General features: G+C 43.7%; 2 protein-coding genes and 1 long non-coding RNA gene across 8 annotated transcripts in view; 2 read left to right on the forward strand and 1 right to left on the reverse strand.

The window, feature by feature from the left end:
* The first annotated feature begins 1,284 nt into the window (after window positions 1–1,284).
* Window positions 1,285–18,055, forward strand: LOC117936363. Its single transcript, XR_004654921.1, has 2 exons — window positions 1,285–1,366; window positions 17,626–18,055. It is a non-coding gene; the product is annotated as an uncharacterized LOC117936363 (long non-coding RNA).
* id2a (inhibitor of DNA binding 2a) lies at window positions 15,882–18,052 on the forward strand. Its single transcript, XM_034859287.1, has 3 exons — window positions 15,882–16,322; window positions 16,629–16,689; window positions 17,574–18,052. The coding sequence occupies exons 1-2, from the start codon at window positions 15,969–15,971 to the stop codon at window positions 16,683–16,685; spliced, it is 411 nt and encodes a 136-aa protein (XP_034715178.1). The 5' UTR covers window positions 15,882–15,968; the 3' UTR covers window positions 16,686–16,689; window positions 17,574–18,052.
* Window positions 18,056–19,674: 1,619 nt separating the features above from the next.
* The window catches only part of kidins220a (kinase D-interacting substrate 220a), a 44,063-nt gene continuing 42,368 nt past the window's right edge, over window positions 19,675–21,369 (reverse strand). For 5 of the 6 annotated variants that reach the window (XM_034859217.1, XM_034859216.1, XM_034859215.1 and 2 more), the window contains one exon: window positions 19,675–21,242. In XM_034859217.1, coding sequence (XP_034715108.1) covers window positions 20,352–21,242 — 891 coding nt within the window. In that variant the 3' untranslated portion in view covers window positions 19,675–20,351. The remainder of the gene's footprint in view (window positions 21,243–21,369) is intronic. The other variant, XM_034859213.1, reaches the window with a different exon arrangement.

Consider the following 21,369-nt stretch of genomic DNA (forward strand, 5'->3'; position numbering starts at 1 on the left):
ATGTCATGGCGCCACAATGCAGATATTTTTGTGTTCAACTGCGTAGAGCCTGCTTGATCACTCTCAGGGATGAACACCACAGGCATAGACTCAGACACTTAACAACCTTGGGGTTGCTGTGACACAACACAACACCACTGTGATGGATAGTGACTGTTGCCACACACCAAAACAAAAAACTCACTCCAGCTGATAAACACTGTATTTTTTTATTTTCACAGCAGCATATCTGACTGTTTGGTCAGATAAGTCGCTGAAATTCATCTGTCTCTGCTCTGTATCGTCTTCTAGGAGTGAAGATAGAGATACAAAGTGTCTGCTGGAGTTTAAACAGATGGAGGGCCTCTACTGGGAAGAGCTTTTAAAGAGGTTTCTCCCAAAAAAACACAGGCCTCACAAGCCATGTATTCTCATATTCCATCTTAAAAGCTTGGTTTCATTTAGATACAGTATAATACCCGCTGTTAGAGGTAATTGTTTCCAAAGCAGTTTCACATCAAAATGGGTTAAAATATGTTCAAGATATTACTTGACCTCGATAAAATCTTGAAACAATTTAATACGTATTGGAAACAACTAAAAGGATCTGCTAATTAGCTTTTGGAAGATAGATTTTATTTGTTCTGGGAAAAAATACGATTTTAATAATCTTTAATAGCTGAAGAGATTTTTCCCAATGTGCACACACACACACACACACACACACACACAGACACACAGACACAAGCTGTGTGGTCGGCCCAAACAAGTCTGTCAATGAGAAGTGGGGCGATGATGTCATCAAGCCGAGCCGGTGCATCACATCTGTGGCTGACCTGGTGATGTCGCCTGCGGTGAGCACCTGGCTGCTTTCACCACGAGAGAGCCATTACATGTCAGAAGGGTGTTTAGAGCGTACCGTCATTACACACACACACACACACAAGCACACATACAAGCACACATACACACACACACACACACACACACACACACACACACACACACAGAAGCAGCAGCTGGTGTGTAATTCCAACTGGACCAAACAATAAAACTTGGAACATCACAATGTATTGGATGGTACAGAAACCTGGTAAATTTGGACTGAGGTCTGTCTGTCTGTCTGTCTGTCTTTCTGTCTCGCTCTCTCTCTCTCTCTCTTTCTCTCTCTCTCTGGCACCACTAAGTCTCGGTTACAATGCTACAGCTTTTATGCAGCACCAGCCTGACTGATGAATTTTACTCTGTGTGGTCCAGACGTAAGTCATCCAGGCCACTTGCTTCACTCTGTTTACTAGTGGGTTACTTCACACACACACACACACACACACACACACACACACACACACACACACACACACACACACACACACACACACACACACACGTCATCTTCCACTCTATCTCCACAGGTCTGGTTCTGAGCTCCATCACTCCTAACAATTATCTTTGGTGTTGGCTCACAGATTGGGCACCTCAGAGTCTGAGGCTGTTACAGACGAAGCACACGCTGGCCTCAAGTTGTGTTTACAAGAAATGGGAGTTAGGTGCGTGTGTGTGTGTGTGTGTGTGTGTGTGTGTGTGTGTGTGTGTGTGTGAAAATTAAAGTGCATGAGAAGTAAGAGCAGAAGGCTAGCTTAAAGTGTGCTACAGTCAGCAACACTTTAAAAAGGAAGGCTTGTAGTTCTCTTCCCGCTACCGGATCATGTCCAGTGTCTACGCACAAAGACACAAGATACACTACAAACATGCACATACACACAGAGCCAGATGGACAGCAGTGCTAAGGCTTAGTTTAATGACAAAAGGACCCTCAATCTGGACACGGATTTATCACTCACTTTAAAGTCCATCTGCGAGAAGTTTGGACTGAAAACACAACTGCTCAATCCTCATGCCTTTCTCGGCTTGTGTTTGAGCAACTCTCCCTCCATGCACACCACACTGACAGGCTTTCAAACACACACCCTGAGTGCCATACCTCTGCTGTATCTGTAATAAATCTGAATGATAAACTTTTGAAGACAGGGGTTGGTGAAAAAAAAAAAGAGAGGGCGACTCAGATTTTCAGCCCGGTGGCGACATCATAGACGCATGCAACCCTAGGCTTTTATTTCCTGGGTTTTAGTGGTGTCCAGGGGCCTGGCAGCATGTGGGGTGGGGTGAGGGGAAGCTAGGAGGCAGATAGACAAGAAGAGTGACAGCACGGAGATAGACTAGCTACCTATTTATAGCCCCGGCCATCTGCAGAGCTCCCTCTTGTCTTTGGTCATCCTGTTCACAAAGGCTTGGAGGCAGATTCCAGCAGCCCAGCACCCAGCCGCTCCATTCACTATTCATTCCAGAGCCGGCAGCACCATATGGATCCGGCCCCACTGCTGGGCCCTGGCCGGCCTGTTTCTCCTTCTCTATCTCTCTCTCTTCAGATTGACGTGGTAATGAAGCCTGGGTGGCTTGCAAAGCGGTCTCCTTTATTTTTCCCCCCTCTTTCTCCCTGTCTTTCCCCTCTTCTCTCTCAAAGACGGCAGGCTTGAGCCTGACCGGACACCCCCTCCTTCTCCTACCCTCCCGTTCTCTTCCTTTTCCTATTCCTCTCCCTCCTCCTCTTGCTGTTCTTTCCTTCTGTCCTTTCTTTATAAGCAGCCCAGACACTCCTCTCCTCCCTTTACCCCCTCTCAGACATTCAAATGATCTCATTTGATTCCCTGACACCTGTGAAGAGCTAACGGGACCTTAAGTGGCCAAGATGTTCTGTGGCCAGTCTCACTATACACATGTACATCTCCATCCAAATCAACACTGAGATAAATTACAGCTATATATTAACACAGCAATCAGTCAAAATGTTATTTCTTTTAATTAATCATCAGTGTCGCATGTCAACATAACGATTGGATACTCCCAGTCTACATCCTCTTTTTCAGCTCACATCCCCTTTCCAGCTTGACCATCTCACTTCAATGAGGCCAAACTGGCACTAAAGCGGAAATGGAATCAGAGAAGGGGATTCCACACAAGGAAACTGTTAATGATGGTACAAAGCAAAGCCCCTTGGGGGAAGCAGGAGGACTGTGAAACTAAACCCAAACAGAGTTTCTGTCAGCCTTCCTTTGTCCCACTTGGTCCTTTAGTCAGAGGACTAAACTGACTATTTTTGTTACAAATGTGCCGATAAGACTATTTTTCTTTATTTATAGGACAGATAAGTCAAAAAAGTGGGAGAGAAGGGGGAATGACATGTAGCAAAGGGGGAATGACATGTAGCAAAGGGCCATGGTTGGAACCAAACCCTCAGCCGCTGCAACAAGAACTGAACCCCAAATCCGTGCTTACTAGGATTTCATTCTGCAACAAAGGAAAACCAGGGTTTATTATAGTTAACTTTGTATTTTTGGGGCTCCGGTAATAAGTTCTTTCAGCTGTAATAGCCGTCTTATCTCCCTTTTGCTTATGGTTCTTTCCCCTCTGGACCTATTTTTAGCAATATTGCCCCATTTTAATATCTGAGCTACAATTATTATTATGAGTATGGTGTTATTATAACTGAGAATGAATGGCCAGAGCTCCAAAAATAAACCCCAAGTTAAGTAATAAATTGCAGTTTTCCTGACGGGTCAATCAATTTTTGCCCCTTAACCTTCTGCCCTCTGACCTCTGACCTCTTGCTTTAGGAAGCATATCAAAATCCTAATGTTAATAAAATGTGAGCAGTCTTATTATTCCATTAGGCTACTTTATAAAACATAATGGAAACTGTAACGCCAATAGACAAAACTTGGCTTTTGTTTAAATCCCCCCTCCCCGGACAGAATGATGCCGGCACATTTATCAAACTCTGCCAGCTCCAAGAGTTTTACCTACTAATTGAAGAGGGAAAATAACTAGAGCTGTGTGTATTTCTTATGGAAATATCTTTAGAAGATAGATAACATTGAAAGTACATTATTAGTAGTAGGTATCATTCCTCAGTTGTAGTGTGGCATTCACCTTGGGATCTGTGGAGCCCGAGGCCTAGGCCAGCCTAGTTAACCATGCATGCTGTGCTGGGCCTAACCTAATTAGGTGCCATCCCAATGTCAACACTGCTGCGTTCAGCGCCTGATAAAAGACACGTCTTTTCCTCCTCTACTCACACGGAGAAAGGGCTACAAAGAGACGGTTTAGAGAGACCCCACCATCTGCAAGCTCTGTGTGTGTGTATTCTATGTGTGTGCGTGCGTGCCTGTGTGTGACGCATGCATGCTGTCATTTTGCTTTCAACTTTCAAACATTTGCTGCAAAATGTACGAAATAAAGCGTCTGCAGGCTCCGTGACCAACTTCTTTATCTTGACAGGAAACTGGCGGGGGATGACTGAACATATAAATCAAACGTATAACCACTTGTGTGAAGAGACACTATCATACTACCTGACATAATCACCTCCATCTTACTCATTAGCTAATGTACTTTATACATGCATCTGTGCACTGCGGTCTCTTTCAGCGTTGATTTCATGCCACGTGTATTTGGTGAATGTGCACTCTAATTTCACACCAATGCGTTTCATTATTTTTTATTTTACCTCACATCCTCAGCATCATTTAAGCAAACAAACATTTTGCACAGAAATTCCAATTATGGTCGATCAAATTTGGCTGCTCGAGCACGGAGGCACACGTGCACACACACTCAGTGTTGCCTTTTTAATGTGTCGTCAAACCATCCACTAATTCCATTTATGCGGATAAAACACTCTCACAAATAGATTACCTGCTACATACGATCCCCTCTTTCACTGTGAAATTGTGGCACAGAGCCACATCCTCCTACTGCTTCATAGTCCATTAAAATACAGATGAGAGTGTTTTACAGCCTGGGCCAACAGCAACGCCTCCCAGCTAATCCACCAACAAACACAAACATCAGATGAATTATCTGTAATGGAGAGGACTCTGTTCTGGCACCGCTGACGGAGAAATGAAACAAAACATGAGTTTATTTTGGTAAATATTTGGATTTAATTTTGATTCTGCTTTTCATGTACGTAATTAGCTGGCAAATATAGATGTGTATAGAAATCCTTGCTTTTTCATCAAGAGGGTGTTGGTGTCTTTAGGTGTGCTTCCAGCAGTTCTTTCGAGAACTGCTTCATGCATAAACTAGATGTGAGAGGAAAGTTTTGTAGCTTTCAGCATTTGCAGAGTTTGTCAACTTCAGCTTCTAAACATGCACTTTAAGAAGAGAGCCGCTCTCTGAATCCTCCATCCATCCATCCATCCATCCATATGAGCAGCACACATCATAGTTTAACTGGCTCAGGGGCCAAGCAAACAATGCTGCTCTGACAAGCAAATCTCTCCCGTGTCGGAATCTCATCTTCTTAAGTCACTATTTATTCAGCACACATCCTTTTAATGCTGAATCTTGGCAATGGGTGCATGAAATCCAGCACCTTAATTCCATTAGCTTGTTACTCCAATAAGTCCCAATAATCTAAAGCTAACTGCAACACATACACAGACGCTGGAAATACACGAGCCATGGCGTCTCCCTCTGGGGCATTTTTAATAACACTAATAGCCTTTAAAGGTTGATTCATTCTGCAGATATCAAAGTAAATGGCCACATTAACCTGTGTTGGCGACGACTAATTGTGGTGGAGCTTGAAATAGCGGAGAAGTAAAAACTGGCGGAAATATGAAACACAGCAGGTTTTGAGGATTTAATATAATTACATCACAAAGATTTAAAGATGCCACAGCTGACAAAAGTTGGTATTCAAATGCTTCTTTTTACTCTCCCGCTGCTGCTGCTTATTTTCCCACCATCCTGAATGAAGCGCCTTATGCTTGATCATAGTGCGCACACAGGGCTGAAGCTATTGTTGATAAGAGACTGAGGCTTCTCTTCAAATGGGGCTTAGCAAGTGTCGTTCAAAGACTCTGCTCTTCATTTCAAAAAGTGACTCAGCTTTTGTTAGTCAAAATGTGTAGAGGGTCCTTTAAGACCCAGATGCCCTTGGTGGGAAAGAACAGATCAAACTGGTAAAAGTGAGAGAGGCAGAAAAGAAATTGAGACAAAAAGACAGGGAGAAAATTATGATGGCACAAGACAGATAATCTGAGAAAAAAGAGAAAGAGAAAGTAATAGGGATATTATGAGCATGCCAAAAAAGAAAGGCATGAGAAAGTCTGTGCTGGTAGAGTCTGATCCTGCGTGAGCCGATGAGATGGGTGGCGGGTGAGGAGGGGTGGGAGATAAGAGCCAAAGAGGATTAGGGCCGTGAGAACCTTTGTTGTTGTGATCAGTTAAAAGCACCGGGTCTCAATGATCCACCTGACCACTTCAACGTGCTTACAGCAGCCAATCTGCATGTTATGGACGAAAAGACTTCTTCAGCAGCTCTTTGAAACAGAACGACCCATGCTCGGCCACGTCTGCAACAATCGGGGGAACCTTTTGACCACTGCTTTTTTTAAAGTCTCTTAAAAGTGCCCATCTGGAAATAAAAAGTGTCATATTGTGTGTGAATGTAGAGAAATGCTTATGGATGATTGTCATATGATGCCAGGTTGTGTCTGAAATCCTATTCCCCATATAGCTTACTATATAATGTGTTCACCATTTTCTAGTGTTATCCATATTTCTACTGAGAATTATAATGGACCATCCACTGTTATCCCACTTAAAAAGTACAATCAAGAGCTAATTACATCATGCGTTGAACAGGCAGGGGAAAAAGGCAAACAGGAGTGTCCCAATGAAAGAATTTGAATTTCGCCAACCAACACATTGGACTACATTGTCCCCTATCAGCACCGCAGCCAACACTGGGGACGGTGAGGCCATGGCTTTTCTGGGAATTAAGGTGTTTTTGTTGTTGAATTTTTCCATTCAAATCAGCTGCCTGCTGTGAACAAAAATAACGCAATGTGAACCTGAGAGGGACGCAAAACAGCAAAGACGTAGGCCGTAAAACCAAAACAGTGAGTAAAGAGACACTGAAACACTCTGCAAAGCTGAGAAAACTGTGGGGTTTGGAGATAGTTATCTGTTGGTTTGTCGCGTGACCCCTTTCGTTTACACATAGTCATTTGATCCACTGTTGATGTATTACAGATTCAATTTGACACTTTTAGGTCAACATTATAAATAAATGATCCAGTACATCCCGTCTGTCACACTCAGTGTCTAATAATCGGCAGGCAAAGGGAAATCCAGGAAAACAGGAAATGGACAGAATCCAAGGGAAGCAACAGGACACAGGAAAACTGCTGGAAGACTGCACTCAAATACACAAGACATGTTGTGTCCCCAATGAGACACAGGTGCAACACATTTGGACGTGGACAGGTAATCACACAGGTGGGAAAATCTACAACTGGAAGTAATACAAGACAACACAAGGGCCAACAGAGAAATTTTCAAAATAAAATATGAAAACATGAAAACGTGACAACCTTCCGAAATTGTATTCCTGGCAACATGGAGAGCAAATTGAAACAGTGTTTAGATCATCATGTTGGAAAATAAAAACTATTATCTTATCGGTCCATAATTTCCTGGAAAGTTTCCTGGAAAGAGCCATGTAATCTGGTACTAATTCCAAGGGGAACAGAGACAAACTTCTGAGACAGTTGTTTGAATTTTGCTTTAGTTGTGTTGACTTCCAGAGGAACTTATACCCGCTTTATTTACAATGTTTCAGAACCAAAGGTTTTAAATAAATAAACCTACAACTTTCTGGTGTGCAAAAACTTTGCACAAAACATAATCAAATTCAAATGATTTAAGCAATTACTAGAGACAATGTTTTGCCTGATGGGGGTGCCCTAGGGGGGACTTTGACTCATGACCTGAATTTATCTAAAAGCCTGGCTATGGCCCTGTCCTGTATGTATATAAAGAATTTCAACAAAATAGTAAATGAGAGATTGAGCAAACTACTTTGGACACAGCTACAGTTGAGAAAAAAATCTAGACTTTCTGGTGCACTACATTTTTCACACTTACTCTGTAAACAATAAATAATGCTGTGGAAAGCATCTTGGCACTGATGGTGTTAAGCTGTTGGCTTAGAATAGAATAGATTTAAGTGTTTTGGCATGGCCGTGTGGATGGAAGATTTCTGCAAAATGATCAGAAAATGCTTGTGGGATTTTGACATACTCTTTTAGCATAGAAAAAAGAAACCATAGCTTTTTCATTTAATCTTGTTGAGTTATGAATGTGTGCACACTCCTCTCTAGCCCCCATATTACACCAGAATATGATTTGTTATGGCAGCACCTAGCAGTTTATAGCCTATGGCGAAGCCTTTCTCCAAACACCAGGCACAGAATTTACCTCAGTGGAAACAACACAAGCATGGGTGGTCAGCGATGGCATAGGACGGAGCAATGAATCAGACACGACTGACCTGTTCTCTGTTTTCACAGAAAGGACTGCGTTTCCTACATTAACTCTCTCTTCCCTCTGTGCTGTATAAATAGATAAAGATTGAGTAAGAGCGAGATGACTGTGGTCAGAGGCTTTAGAGTTATAAGGAAGTGGGCTCTGCTGCAGTAAAGAGATACAGCAGAAGGAAACAGAGTTCTGCTGAGTTGGAGAGCTCAGGCCTAAATGTTGTCCTCTTATGTTCCTGCTCTGTTCTGTCTGCACTGGTTGAGGATCAAGACCCGAACACTAATTTAAGGCCCTTCATAAATAAATCATAACATAAGAGCTTACTAAGAGGATCATGCATCATGCATCACTAAATTAAAACGGGGGGACTACACAATATCACTAAATAATCACACTCAGGAACTGCCAGGCTTAACTGTTGCTAAGCTAACGTATGATCTAACTGACAAACTTAACGTTAGCTTGCTAGCATGGTTGATTGTTCCAGAGCTATCACGCATGACTTTCCCCAGCCAATGAAGTTTTCCCGGTTGTCATGGAATTGTTAGTCTTGCATTGCCAGACCTATCACCACAGCAATGTATCAGCGCTGGAGTATGGTCTACCGCTTATCTATTTGGGGTTAGGGGGAAAAGAAACAAAATGGCTTGTTTGCAGCGCTAATCCTAAAATGCAGCAATGGGGGCCCTTGCAAAATAGAAAGGAAAGTTAGTAGGAGGAGTGGGACATGTACATCTGTTGAGCCAGTCTAGGGAATCGCAGACATACAAATGTCCAAATTTTCAGAGCACTTTATGTACTTCTCGTCCATTTTGGTCATTATTGAACTGAAGTCTGCTGAGGAAGATACAATCAAAAGTCAAGAATGAACTTTTAATTGCATCATATTTATATTCACTCGTTGTTTTGGTCTTAAATTCAAAAACTGTGAAAGGGCAGTGATCAATGATATTTGCAAGGGTGAAGATCCCTAAAATCAAGAGTGGAATGTTTGACGCACACCGTCTTCAACACACACACACATGTACACACACACACACACACACACACACACACATATTCACACAAAACGGTGTTACCACAGAATCCAAGAAGTCTCAGGCCAAGGTGGTATCAGAAGCTAGTTTCAGGTCTCATGTACATTCTCAATTCCCCTTGGAATAGAGGAACCTGACCGCCTGCATACTGGGATTGAAACGGCACCAACATAAAGAATTTGCTCACTGAAGCTTTTGTGAGAGATGAACAGGAAAGGCCCAGTAATGTGGCAATATATTGTTACTGAACCTGTCACATTCCTGCAGTAATTGACTGAGTGGTCATTAACACCAAATGCTAATGTTGATCATTTTCTGCAACATAACTCTGTGACAGAGAAGACTTCATGGTTTTCTCCCTGCTGCATCAAAACAAATCGGATTTCGACAATCGTCTTCGGACAGTGGCTTTGACTAGAAACAACACTGTCAGACTCCCTGTGTGAAAGTGGAGATATGCAGATATATCTGATTACTGGGGTACAGACTGCTAGCTGCAGTGACAGCTGTGCCGCCGTGATAGGTGGGCGACATAGCAATGTTAGAGTGTGCTTGTATGCCAACGGGCAATATTGCCCAAAAGTTAAACTGCAGCCAACGTTTCCACACTGCCAACTGGTTGGTGGTTGTCACACTGGCCAAAAGATCTGAGTGGTTCAACTGTAACGCAAAAAGAGTTTTTAACAACTTTGGATGACTAGTTGTTCGAGTTGTCTACATTTTAAGGTGTGTAGCTGTTTACATTATATGAAGTTGTCTACATTTTATACAATACTATATGGAGTATAGCATATAGCATATATATATAGTATTATATACATATATACACTAGCGGTCAAAAGTTTGGGGTCACTCACAAAATTCCATTGGACTCCATTATAGACAGAATCCCAGCTGAGATCAGTTGCCTTGTTTTTTTTAACCAGGGCAGCAGTTTCCAGATTACATTATGTGCTTACATAATTGCAAAAGGGTTGTTTAATGTTTTCTTAGTTAGTTTTTTCAAAATAATGTCAGATTAGTTAACAAAATGTGCCTTTGGAACATTGGATGAATGGTTGCTGATAATGGGAAATGTAGATATTGAATTAAAGATCAGTCTCCCACCCAGATCAGCTGCTATCCTGTCTATAATGGACTGAACTGGAAATTTGTAAGTGACCCCAAACTTTTGACACGTAGTGTATATGTACACAAATATTCTTTTTTTTTTTCATAGCTCAGCTGTCCACCTCCATCCTTACCCTCCTGTCTCATCCCCTGCAGCCAGCTGTGTGTTGTCGAGGAGTGGTGTGCGCGGGGCAGAGGAGGGCCGGCCTCCAGGGAGGCTTGGAGTGGCCACTCAACGACCAGCCTGGAAGGCACTCGGGCAGCCATGGTGCCTTTGTCTCCCGGTCCAATCTGGCCACCTCATCTTTCCCATCCATTCATCCATCTCTCCCAGTGCTTCCTGCCCGCCCGTGTGCCTGCTGCAGCCTCTCACGTTACAGTAGAGCCAGGCCTCGATGGCTGTTGCTCAGAGAGCAGAGAGAGTCCCATCTGGACCACAGGAGAGACTGAAGAGAGGCAGTAGGTGGACATGGAGGAAGACAGTGATCGACCAGATGTATTTTAGTCAAGGCCAAAGACTGATTGAATCAGCGCTACTTTCTACCTTGACAAAAACACAATCCAAACAGATGAACCTGTGCTGAATGTACGATTGTAGTTGTTACAGAGAGCTTTTAATGATCACAAAATGTGTCCAATAACACTCAGACTACCTGCAGAGATGTGAACCTCATTATTTCACACCGAATGTTGACTGACTGCTAAACTCAGTTTGCATAACGTTCAGATGTGTTTGTGTGTGTCTGCAGCAGAGATGACAGGTGTAGTCAAATAATCAATAAGCCAAATCAACAGAAAGTGAAAGCAACTATTTTGAAAATCAGTTAATTTGTGGCAAACATTCTCTGGTTACAGCTTCTCATAGGAGGATTTGCCTCCTGATAGCAATCGGTGTGTCTGTGTGTAGTAAAGTAAATATATTTGGATTTTGGAGCATTTTTTTATTAAACAAAGAATGCGAAGATACTTTTTGGGGCTTTAGGAAATTACAAATCTTTATTGTACTATTCTAAAGAGATTTTAGAGACAAAAAAATTACCAGATTGATCCAAAAAACGGATTGGCTGATTAATAGATCATGAAAATAATTGAAGTTTTAGCAGCAGACTGCATTGCAAGCACTTTAGCACCAGTGAATGTAATATAAAGATTTCATTTTGTTGGAGGTGTTTCAGCTGCATGTTCACCCGGTGGTGATCACAGTTCACCCCAGCCCTTTTGTTGCGTTTACTCCGGGTGACACCACATCAGTGCTGTTTGGGGGTGTCCAACAGGAGGCCACGCCCCGTAGGGTCGATGCTGCTACAAGAGTCACTGCGCCACTCTTTGATGTGTACACTCCTCCACGCGACAGGCGCGTGGCAGCCGGGCGAAGAAGACCGATACTTTTCAGTACTTTTGGACTGTTATTACTTCGAAGGACAAGGACGGTGAAACAAGCGGAATTCAGATGTATTTTGTGTAAAAGTACGCGGTTTGTACAGCAGGGTTGGAAAATAAAAAGTCTAAATCAAAGCAGTGAGTTCAAATTCAGTGAAAAAGAACTCGACTCGACATTTTAGAACTGGTAGGGACTTGACGGCGTTTGCTCTCAGCACGTTTTAGCTGGTTTTTAACCTGTAGCCTACGGTTAGTACTATGCTAGTTTCTGTGATATTTGTTTAGTAGCCTACCTTGTTTCCTACAGTAAATGTTTCACGTCAACATTTTGAGGCGTAGGCTATGGGGAAGTCTTATTTGATTCTACCCTGCACTACTGTCTCAGGTGGAGTTTAACTTTAGGGCAGGTCATGCAAAAAAAAAGTTAGTTTCTTAGTGGATTTTGTCATAGAAAAATATATTTGATGTGCACCTCAGCCTTATCATTGCTGGAAGAATGGGTGGGTGAAGTGCAGCTGTAGGGCGGAAGATCAACATGGTGACCGGAGCGCAGACAGTCCGACGCCGAGGCTGCACGCGCTCCTCAGCCGGTTGGCAGCTCCGCTTATCTCCTCTAACCCAAACTCATGGTGACCGGGAAGGGAAGGGAAGGGAAGGGGGGACCCGGAGGCTTGTTGTTCACTGCGACTCAGGAATTAATTTGAGACTTGAAGGGGCAAAAGAAACTTTAGGGAAAAGTTGAAAAATGACTTGTAGCTCTTTACTTGTGCGTGGGCTGCATGGGAAAAGTTTGGCTCTGTATTCACAAACTTTTTTTTCCATCTTCACGCCCCTGTAGTTTGCAAGGCGTATAAATAAATGTACTTGCCATTCATGAACTTTGACGGCATACATGGTCAAGTTTAACTGAGGTCATAATACTGAAACATCTGGAAACAAATATCTCACCAGATGATCGTGCAGTCTTTTTCCTGAGATAGACCTATAGGCTATTATTAATATTTAATCTGTCTTTCACTGTCAATCTTGAATCTTAATAAAGACTCATTCTCAAACCCAAACTGACTGACTGGGCTAAAGACTCATTTATTTTAAGGGTTTAATATCAAAAAACAAAATATAACATGCCATCAATTTGGTACCATAAAGTAAAGATTAGGCTATGGAATGAATAAAAGTAAGGAATGTGTGGCTTTCATTGCTGGATGAAGCATTCAGAGCCCTTACCTATAAGTAGCAATTCTGCCATGTATAAATACTCCATTATGTCTACAAGTAAACGTCCTACATTAAAAATGACACGCTCCAAAATCCATTGAATGTCCATGTGAGTGGTGCTACCATGAGGATACATACTTTAACAAGTGTAAGCTATATTGTCGGGCATTATATTTTATGAGATCCTCATATTTTAGGTATCCGTTAACGAACAGGAACTAGCTGGGGTAAAACATATAGCCTAATATTTTCCTCTGAATTGTAAGCAGACTGCAAGGAGGGCCTATCCCATGTGTAGTCTAGGCCTACAGTAGCCTCGGGTAGCCAAATGTGGCCAGCCACCGAAGAAGAAACCCGCAGCGACCCTTTGCCAAAACTTCCCCGGCCCGGGCCCCGGGTTGATCAGCTGAGAAGCACCTCTGATTGACAACCCCCGAAACCCCGTCTCCATGGAAACCGCCTCAGCGGCGCCGCGAGGGCTGGCTCGAGGGCTGCTGTGAATGGGGTGACGTCACGGCGCCGGCGCCAGAGAGTCTGCTCCAAAGACAGAGCGAGAGAGAGGGAAGAGAAGGAGGAAAAGAGAAACAGGGAAGACGGGAGGTAGGGGAGAGGCTGCTGCTGCTGCCGCTGCAGCTGGAGGTAGAGGTTCGCTCGGCTTTGCACCGACGTGCCCTTGCGCCAATTTATCACCTTACCTGTCAAGTCATCAGTCAGGGGCGCCGTGCGATGTAGCCAACACAGCTGTGGGAGCGAAGGAAAGACGGGGAGAAAATGGAAAAATCCTATTGCACCAGATGTGGACACAGACTGCAGGAGTTATATAAAAAATGCATAAAACAGGATCGCCAGACAGCTGAAGGAGAAGCTGTCCGTGTGCCTGGTAAATAGAACCGCGCGTAAAAACAATGACACAGATGGTGTTTTTTGCTGGATTTTTGTAAAACACTGTAAACATTTCACTGACATTCGCTGCGACTAGGAAGCAAATTATATAGATTATAATATAGGCTAGGTTAGAGCAACGTTCACTCTCTTCCCCATGTCTGCTCACACTGATATAGGGACGAACAGCTTGCTTTGTTCGTAAAGCTCCTACCTGCCTCTGCAGGCTGTGCACTCCAAACTGCGTCTCCTCTGGTCCATTAGGATTACTTCGGCTTTTAGGATGTCCTTGTTTGGGTCTTTCAGATCAATTGTCCTGCAAAAATAAAAGCATTAAATAAATACATTTTTAAAAAAACACATCAAAATAATAAGCTTTTCCTCTTTCAAGTCTCTCCATCCCGAATGTTAACAGTGGCCTCTCCTCCTTTAAAAAAAAACAACATTGATTTTATTTGTATTGAGGAAATGTAATCCGCAAAGCAAAAAACATTGAGCGCATCACAACAGTCCACAACTGCCCCTGGGGGCAATTAGTTAGTGCAGCATCACACAGCGCCCCCCCCCCCCCCCCCCCCCCCCCCCCCCCCCCCCCCACCACCAACACCACCAGCTGAAGAATGGAGCGTGTAATTCCTACAAACAAATGGCTCATTCAGAAAACATTAAAGTGTCAATAGTAGTTAATCACCTCTTCACGTGCTCAGATATGAAAGCCACATTTGTAGGCCATGACTAAATTAACTTTGACTCACAACACACTCAGGTGACAATTAACACTGAAGAGCAGGAGACCTTAACTGATGCATTTATACGCACAGTCACTTAAAAACATAAGGGTAGAGCCTACGGCGTTTGGTAACACTAGCCTACACATGGATGGAGTAGGCTAGACAAAACCTTCCATTAGCCTACTATAATTTTCATATTTGTCATAAGGGTGAACTGTGACAACAGTGCATTAAAGTTGTCCGTCAACTCCTGGATATTTCTTTATTTTTGATCAGTCTTCTCACACCATTAACATCGTGATCGATCACACTAAATGCACTTCACTGTTAGTTCATCTGAGACACTGCTGGTGACGGTGAATAAAGAATAGACAATCCTAAAGTGCGTCAAATTACTAAATGTAGGCTATGTATCACATACTTCGGACAAGCATTACCACGCAGGCTAAGCTCAAATACATCCCCAGGCTTGATGTTCTCATGCTGTTTCGGTTGGCCAGTCAAACATTTCCCTGTCAGCTTGCTGTCAGTAACGTGCCTCCACACCGGTCCGGGCTGGAGTGAATTAAGACTCATCACACGCGCCTGATCGTCACTGCTCTACACCTCCAACCCCGTCACCTTAAAAGTAGCAGAATGAGTGATGGCTCACAATATTAAATACTTCTGTTTGTAAAACAGGCTGAGTTATCAGTCACAAACTCTTGCACTGTCGTACATGTAGCCCATATAAATTCTGAATAAGAATTGCAAGAAGGCTACATTTTTCCAAATGCATTTTTGTTTGATCTTCACCAAAAATATCAGATTTAAATCGTGCGGGCCGAAGGTATTTGGCGCGTGCTCTCACCATGCCCAAAGTCAATTGACAGCCATGCGAATCATTAATTTCTTGATCAGAAACAGGTAAGAGCTTCATTTTCCAAATTGCCCACCGGAGCTGCTGAAGCGCCCTCTGTGTTCCGCCTCCAACATGCGTTGCCACTGGTAACACGGCGAAGAAGGGGAGGGACTTTGACACGAAGAGCCAATGCTAAAGCTAAAAGGCGTTGAGTGACACGGTTTTCTTGACCAATCAGCGCGTTAGACCCGCCTGTTTCGCATGCCCAGCCTGCTGCCTATATAAACCACACTGACAGCTTGGTAATCCAGTCTGATCGCTGATCGTCTAACAAAAACGGGACCTTAAAGAAGCAAGATATCGAGCCACTCATACCCTCTCGCTTAACTTAACACTGACAAAATGAAAGCAATAAGCCCCGTGCGGTCCTTCCGGAAAACCAACGCGAATTTATCAGAGCACTCCTTGGGAATCTCTCGGAGCAAGACCCCGGTGGATGACCCGCTCAGCCTGCTGTACAACATGAACGACTGCTACTCCAAGCTGAAGGAGCTGGTGCCCAGCATCCCCCAGAACAAGAACGTCAGCAAGATGGAAATCCTGCAGCATGTCATCGACTACATCCTGGACCTGCAGATTGCGCTGGACTCCAGTGTCGCACTAACCAGCCTGCATCACCCTGCGCGGCCGGGGCAGGCTCCATCCAGGACCCCTCTGACCACCCTCAACACAGATATCAGCATATTGTCATTACAGGTAATTACACCGTAGCTAAACAAGATTCCCGATTGGGAAACGACAGTCTGGTGTGCTGTGGAAGATGTATTTTTTTTTTATTTGTGCGCATAGCCAGTGCGCCTTTGTAGTCTATGCGTTACTCGCACAAAATGGCTTGTTGGAAAGAGAAAATGGCATGTTTTTTTTTTTGTTGTTTTTTTTTCTCCGTTTGTACAGAATGAGATGAGGAAGCGATTCGACCTACATAACACTGTGTGCCACGCCAGACACCTCAATCGGATGCTGTGTAAAGAAATAACATTTGGTCTGTTTGTTTGTTTTCAGTCCCCGGAGTTGCCATCAGAGCTGATGACAGATGACAGCCGGACTCTGCATCGTTAAAGCGGTAAGTAGGCTGTCCTCATGTCTGCTGCTGCATTCTGTCCAGGGCTTTTAGGCTCCGCTACAGCCTGTCTCCCAGTCTGCTGGAGCAGAATGGGCTAGAATTACCATTTACCAATCCATTTGTTTCCTGCTAATGTGGTTGACGTCTCCCGTTGCTGTAATGGTCCCAATATGTTTTGCATGAGATTGCGCTGCATCACCGGGGGCGGCAGTTATGACCAGACGCGGACAGTTGCCTTGACTTTAATCCAAAATTCTGTCATATAGGATTTTTAATCATTGTGGCAGAGCCTTAAAAAAACGCATAGCCGTATCTCAGACTAAAAAGATTACAGCACGTGACTCCTTCAGAAGTGTAATGTGTCTGGAAGGTTGAATAATTACCTGACTCGTCTGTGTCTTAAAACATTTTGCTGGCACACATTTTTGCATTGGAGTTTTCTGGAATGGAGGATAGTCGCTCCAGGCTGCTTGGGTTACTGTAAGTAGCTGTCGTCAGGGTTGTATTATACCCTCTGTGTCTATAATGAAGAGCATCTGCAACAGGAAAAATAATGGCTGTTTGGATTACTGCTACTACGATGTCTGCACATAATTGGTACAAGAAGTGGGTAGGCGCCAGCTGAGCTGCAATTACGCTGATTCTTCCCCAGATTGTAGGCTGAAGTTGTGCGAAACATGCGTGTGTGCGTCCCTCTTCTCTCTCTCTCTCTCTCTCTACCTCTCTCTCTGTGTGTGTGTACATCTGGAGCGCAGGGTTTGCTTAGTATTGGGAGTGTTTGGTTAAATGTTAAAAACTGCGGCTTCCTCCCTGGCGCCAGTCTGTCCGGATCTTTGCCCTGTTTGCATTTTCTAAACACGCCTCTCTTTCTCAATCTTTTGCAGGTGTTTGGTCAAGACGCAAAACACACACACACAAACACACACACACACACAGACACACAGGACCTGGGGAGCAGGACTTTCCCTTCTCCAACCTCTGTCCTCCAGGCCTGGATTTTTTTTTTTTTTCTTCTGACGCTGAAATCAAGAGACTTTTGCTTATTATGGGACAATCTTATGTGATGTGTTTTCTGTTTGGACACTTCATTATTTAACTTAAGACTTTTTTTTTTATTTGTTGGTCCTTTCTGGAAATGGAAGGCGCGCTAAACTCCCGACAGTGGGAGGAAAAACAAGATTATTGTCACAAGGATTATTCGCCCCCCCCCCCCCCTCTCACTCCTGTCCCTCTCCTTGTTAAAGTCTTCGCTTTTTTTGCGGAGATGGGAACGTGAATAGAAAAGACAACTTGGTTAGTTACTGTAAAAAGTTTAGTCTTGTCTTGTCAGAATTGTTGGCACGTGAAGGACTGGACGTTGTTTTAATTAAAAAAAAGAAGAAAAAAAAAGTTACAAATGAGACCATGTGAACTCTTACCGGGAGTTTATCTTGTATAGTTGCAGGAATTTGAAACTTCTGCAAAAGTGTAATGTTGTACTTAATTATGCTGAAACTTTTTATAAAAGTAATGTAAATTGTACCTTTTTTTTATACAAAAATAAATCAAAAACGCAACTTGGAACATGTTTCATTTGGGGGGGGGGGGTGTGGGGAAAGTGATAATTCGATGGTTCAGAAGACCTCAAACCAGTGCGTAAAATCAGTTTCCCAGCTGTGCCTCCATCTGATTTTTCTACACAAGTAGGACATGACAGTGCTGTACAGTATGTACAGTGAACATCTGACGCACTTCCAAACAGATCCCAAAACCAAGTGTTATCAGAGCTGCAGTATGTGACCTATAATAGTCTAAAACAGTGTCAGCACGACCTGAAGGCACACAGTTCCAAACGCTTTTTTAAGGCTGCACTCTTTACTTTCTCACATGCTATGGAAAGTCAATAGGATTAAATGGTTTAGCGTGACAGGCTGAGCCATTAAAGCACTGGGCTGTAGGCTGTTGTTTTTTTTAAAAACAAAACTGGATAATTATGGAAATTTAACTAGAGGTGAAACTAGGCCGGCGATGAGTTACTTTTCCCAACAGTAATATTAAACCCATCACTAGAGAGATGGTTCCTTATTTCCTATAGTCAGTAACTTGTCTGGGCCTGTGTTGTCTTTCGTCATTCCTAAAGTTGGCCTAATAATCTTAAACTTCTTAGACCAAATAGCACCGAGTGTCAAATGTTTGACTTTTCAGCTAAAAAAAACAGTAGTGGAAGCACCTGGAGACAACAGACGTTGCTGCTTGTTGCCAGTAACAAATGACCAGGTAATATGAACACAGTGGAACAAGTGATGGTGGGATGTTTTGCTTGGATAATTCAACTTCTAACAAATGTTCTAGTGGGTGACCGCCTTAAACACTAAAGTAGTAAAAAGCAGTACGCACTGTAACGGTGCTATCTGCTTAAAAGTCCTATGTTAGAGACAACCCTGAAGTAAAACCTCAGCTGTCAATCATCTCCTTCCTAAACTACAAATATGTTCACACCCCAGACCCACCAACTAAGCTATGGACTTCTATAAAATGATTGTACCCCAGGGACCACTCTATGGGAGCTTTCTTGGTCAAATGTGGTCTTTATGCTGTAGGAGTCATTCATATGTAAACTTAATATTGCTTTAGTAAAATGTGAAAGTACCTCAAACTTCCCCAGACGACCCCCGCAGGTCCACGCGTCCCTCGTTGACTTACAGAGCTGAAGTTGTTACCTTCGGTAGATTATTATACTGACAGCCAGTGTCCATGACACCACCCTGAAGCACGTTTATAATGGAGAGTGCGCCATCTATCGGCGACTATAAATCCTGTCAGTGACGCCCTCCCCATTCATGTCACCCTCTCTTCTTCTTCTGTTCAACTGGTAAATATATAAAATTGCTGTAGGTTAGTTTAAATATTCTGATTTATTTACAAGCTAAATCCACTTCCACCGAGGCTTCTCTCTACAAACAGCTGGTTTTTCTGCAAGAAAAATTAAAGACAACATCTGACTTATTTTAAGGGTCGACATGGCAAAATGTTTATTGATTCACAGAACACCATTTCACAATGAACTTTGGAACGAACAATCACCCTTCTGGAGACTTGTGCATGCACTTCTTTTAACACAGAAACTGCCAACGACACACTGCACCTCTGTCTACACTGCTATCTATCTACCTATCTGTCAACAGCACCACGCAAAACGGCAGAGAAAAAAGTCCCCAGTAACAGAGCTTTTTCAGTCGTGACTACATTTTTTGAAAAACACTTATTTTTCTGTAACGCATGTCCACAACATGTAACATTCTATCACTAGACACACTTTTTTGATAACAGCACCACATTCACACAACAAAGATTATCCAACATAAACTATCCAAACGCAAGGGACAGCTAAAGCAATCCCAATTTGACCAGAATCAAGCATTTCTGGTGCAGATTCCAATCGTAATCATGAATGTCTTTAGATTTGTAGTTGCTATGATGAAGGTGATTTCTTTTTTAATTTTACTAACCAAATAATTGAATTCAATATTCTTGATTTGCAGCAACACTCCCCACATGTCCTTTTCTAACAGAACACATACCTTTTTCTAATTCTTTGAAACACGTCACAACACCAACCGTATAATAATGTCAGCAACAACATCAAGAACAACGTGACCCTGGTCAGAATAACGATCAGCTTTTCAGAGGACACTCTCCCGCTCATCTCCCAGGCTGATGGTGCGAAGGTTCTGGTTGTGGATGGCGGCAGTTGTGGTGTTGTCAGTGCTGCTGCTGCCGGGAGTGATGATGACGGCGGGTGAAACATCGATGCTGGAGGAGGGGGTAGTGGACGCTGTGCCTGTGAAGTTAGCCGGCTGCCTATGACTGTTGTTGGTGTTAGTGTTGGTGGTGTCGTCAGGGCTGTTGGAGTTGTTATTAAAGGTGCTGTTGCCGCTGCTGCAGTTGAGGTTGCTGACCCTGCTGGACGGCCACACGTCATCTGGGCTGCTGGCCATTAGGCTGGCTTCGGACGCAGCCTCGGAGCAGATGGACATGCGGGCCACCGCTGCGTCCTGCAGGCTGCTGGGGAGAAGGCCTCTCTTCTTCACCAGGTCCTCCAGCTCCAGCTCGATCAGGCTGGGCTTCAGTGCTTCTCTCTCGTTGTCTCCTTCGGTCTCCTCCAGAGAGCGGTCCGAGGAGCTGTCGCTGGAGCGCATCCCTGAGTCGGACGAGTCCTTTTTATCCAGGATGATTTCGCTGAGGTAGCCAGGCTTGGTCAGCAGCCCAGTGGGCTGGGAGCCGCAGTGGGAGAACAGAGCTCTATCTTCTTGGTGGAGGAGAGGTGTGGTGTTGTCCGCATCTTCTGGGCCAGAGTCTTCATCATTGGGCAGCTTGTGGTACAATGACCCGGCTCCCTTCTTCCTAGTTCCTGGAGTCCTAGACAATGTGCTGTGGTCCAGCTTCTCATCCTCTTCACTGATGGGGTCTAGAGGCTGGGCATCGGTCCCTGAGGGGAAGTCAGTGACATCGCTTGTCTTGGGGTTTCTCTTGCTGAAGGACTTGCGGCTGTCTTGGTCGGCTCCTTCTTTGATCTGAGGAGTAGGAATTACATTAAATGAGAAGAACATGAATAAATACAGTATCTTATGCTATTGCCCAAGAGGCCTCTGAAGAGGGGATTCCTGTCTCTCCTTTATGTGCCAAAAAAAACAAAGCCTC

This window comes from Etheostoma cragini, chromosome 20 (genome assembly GCF_013103735.1).
Source record: "Etheostoma cragini isolate CJK2018 chromosome 20, CSU_Ecrag_1.0, whole genome shotgun sequence".
NCBI lineage: Eukaryota > Metazoa > Chordata > Actinopteri > Perciformes > Percidae > Etheostoma > Etheostoma cragini.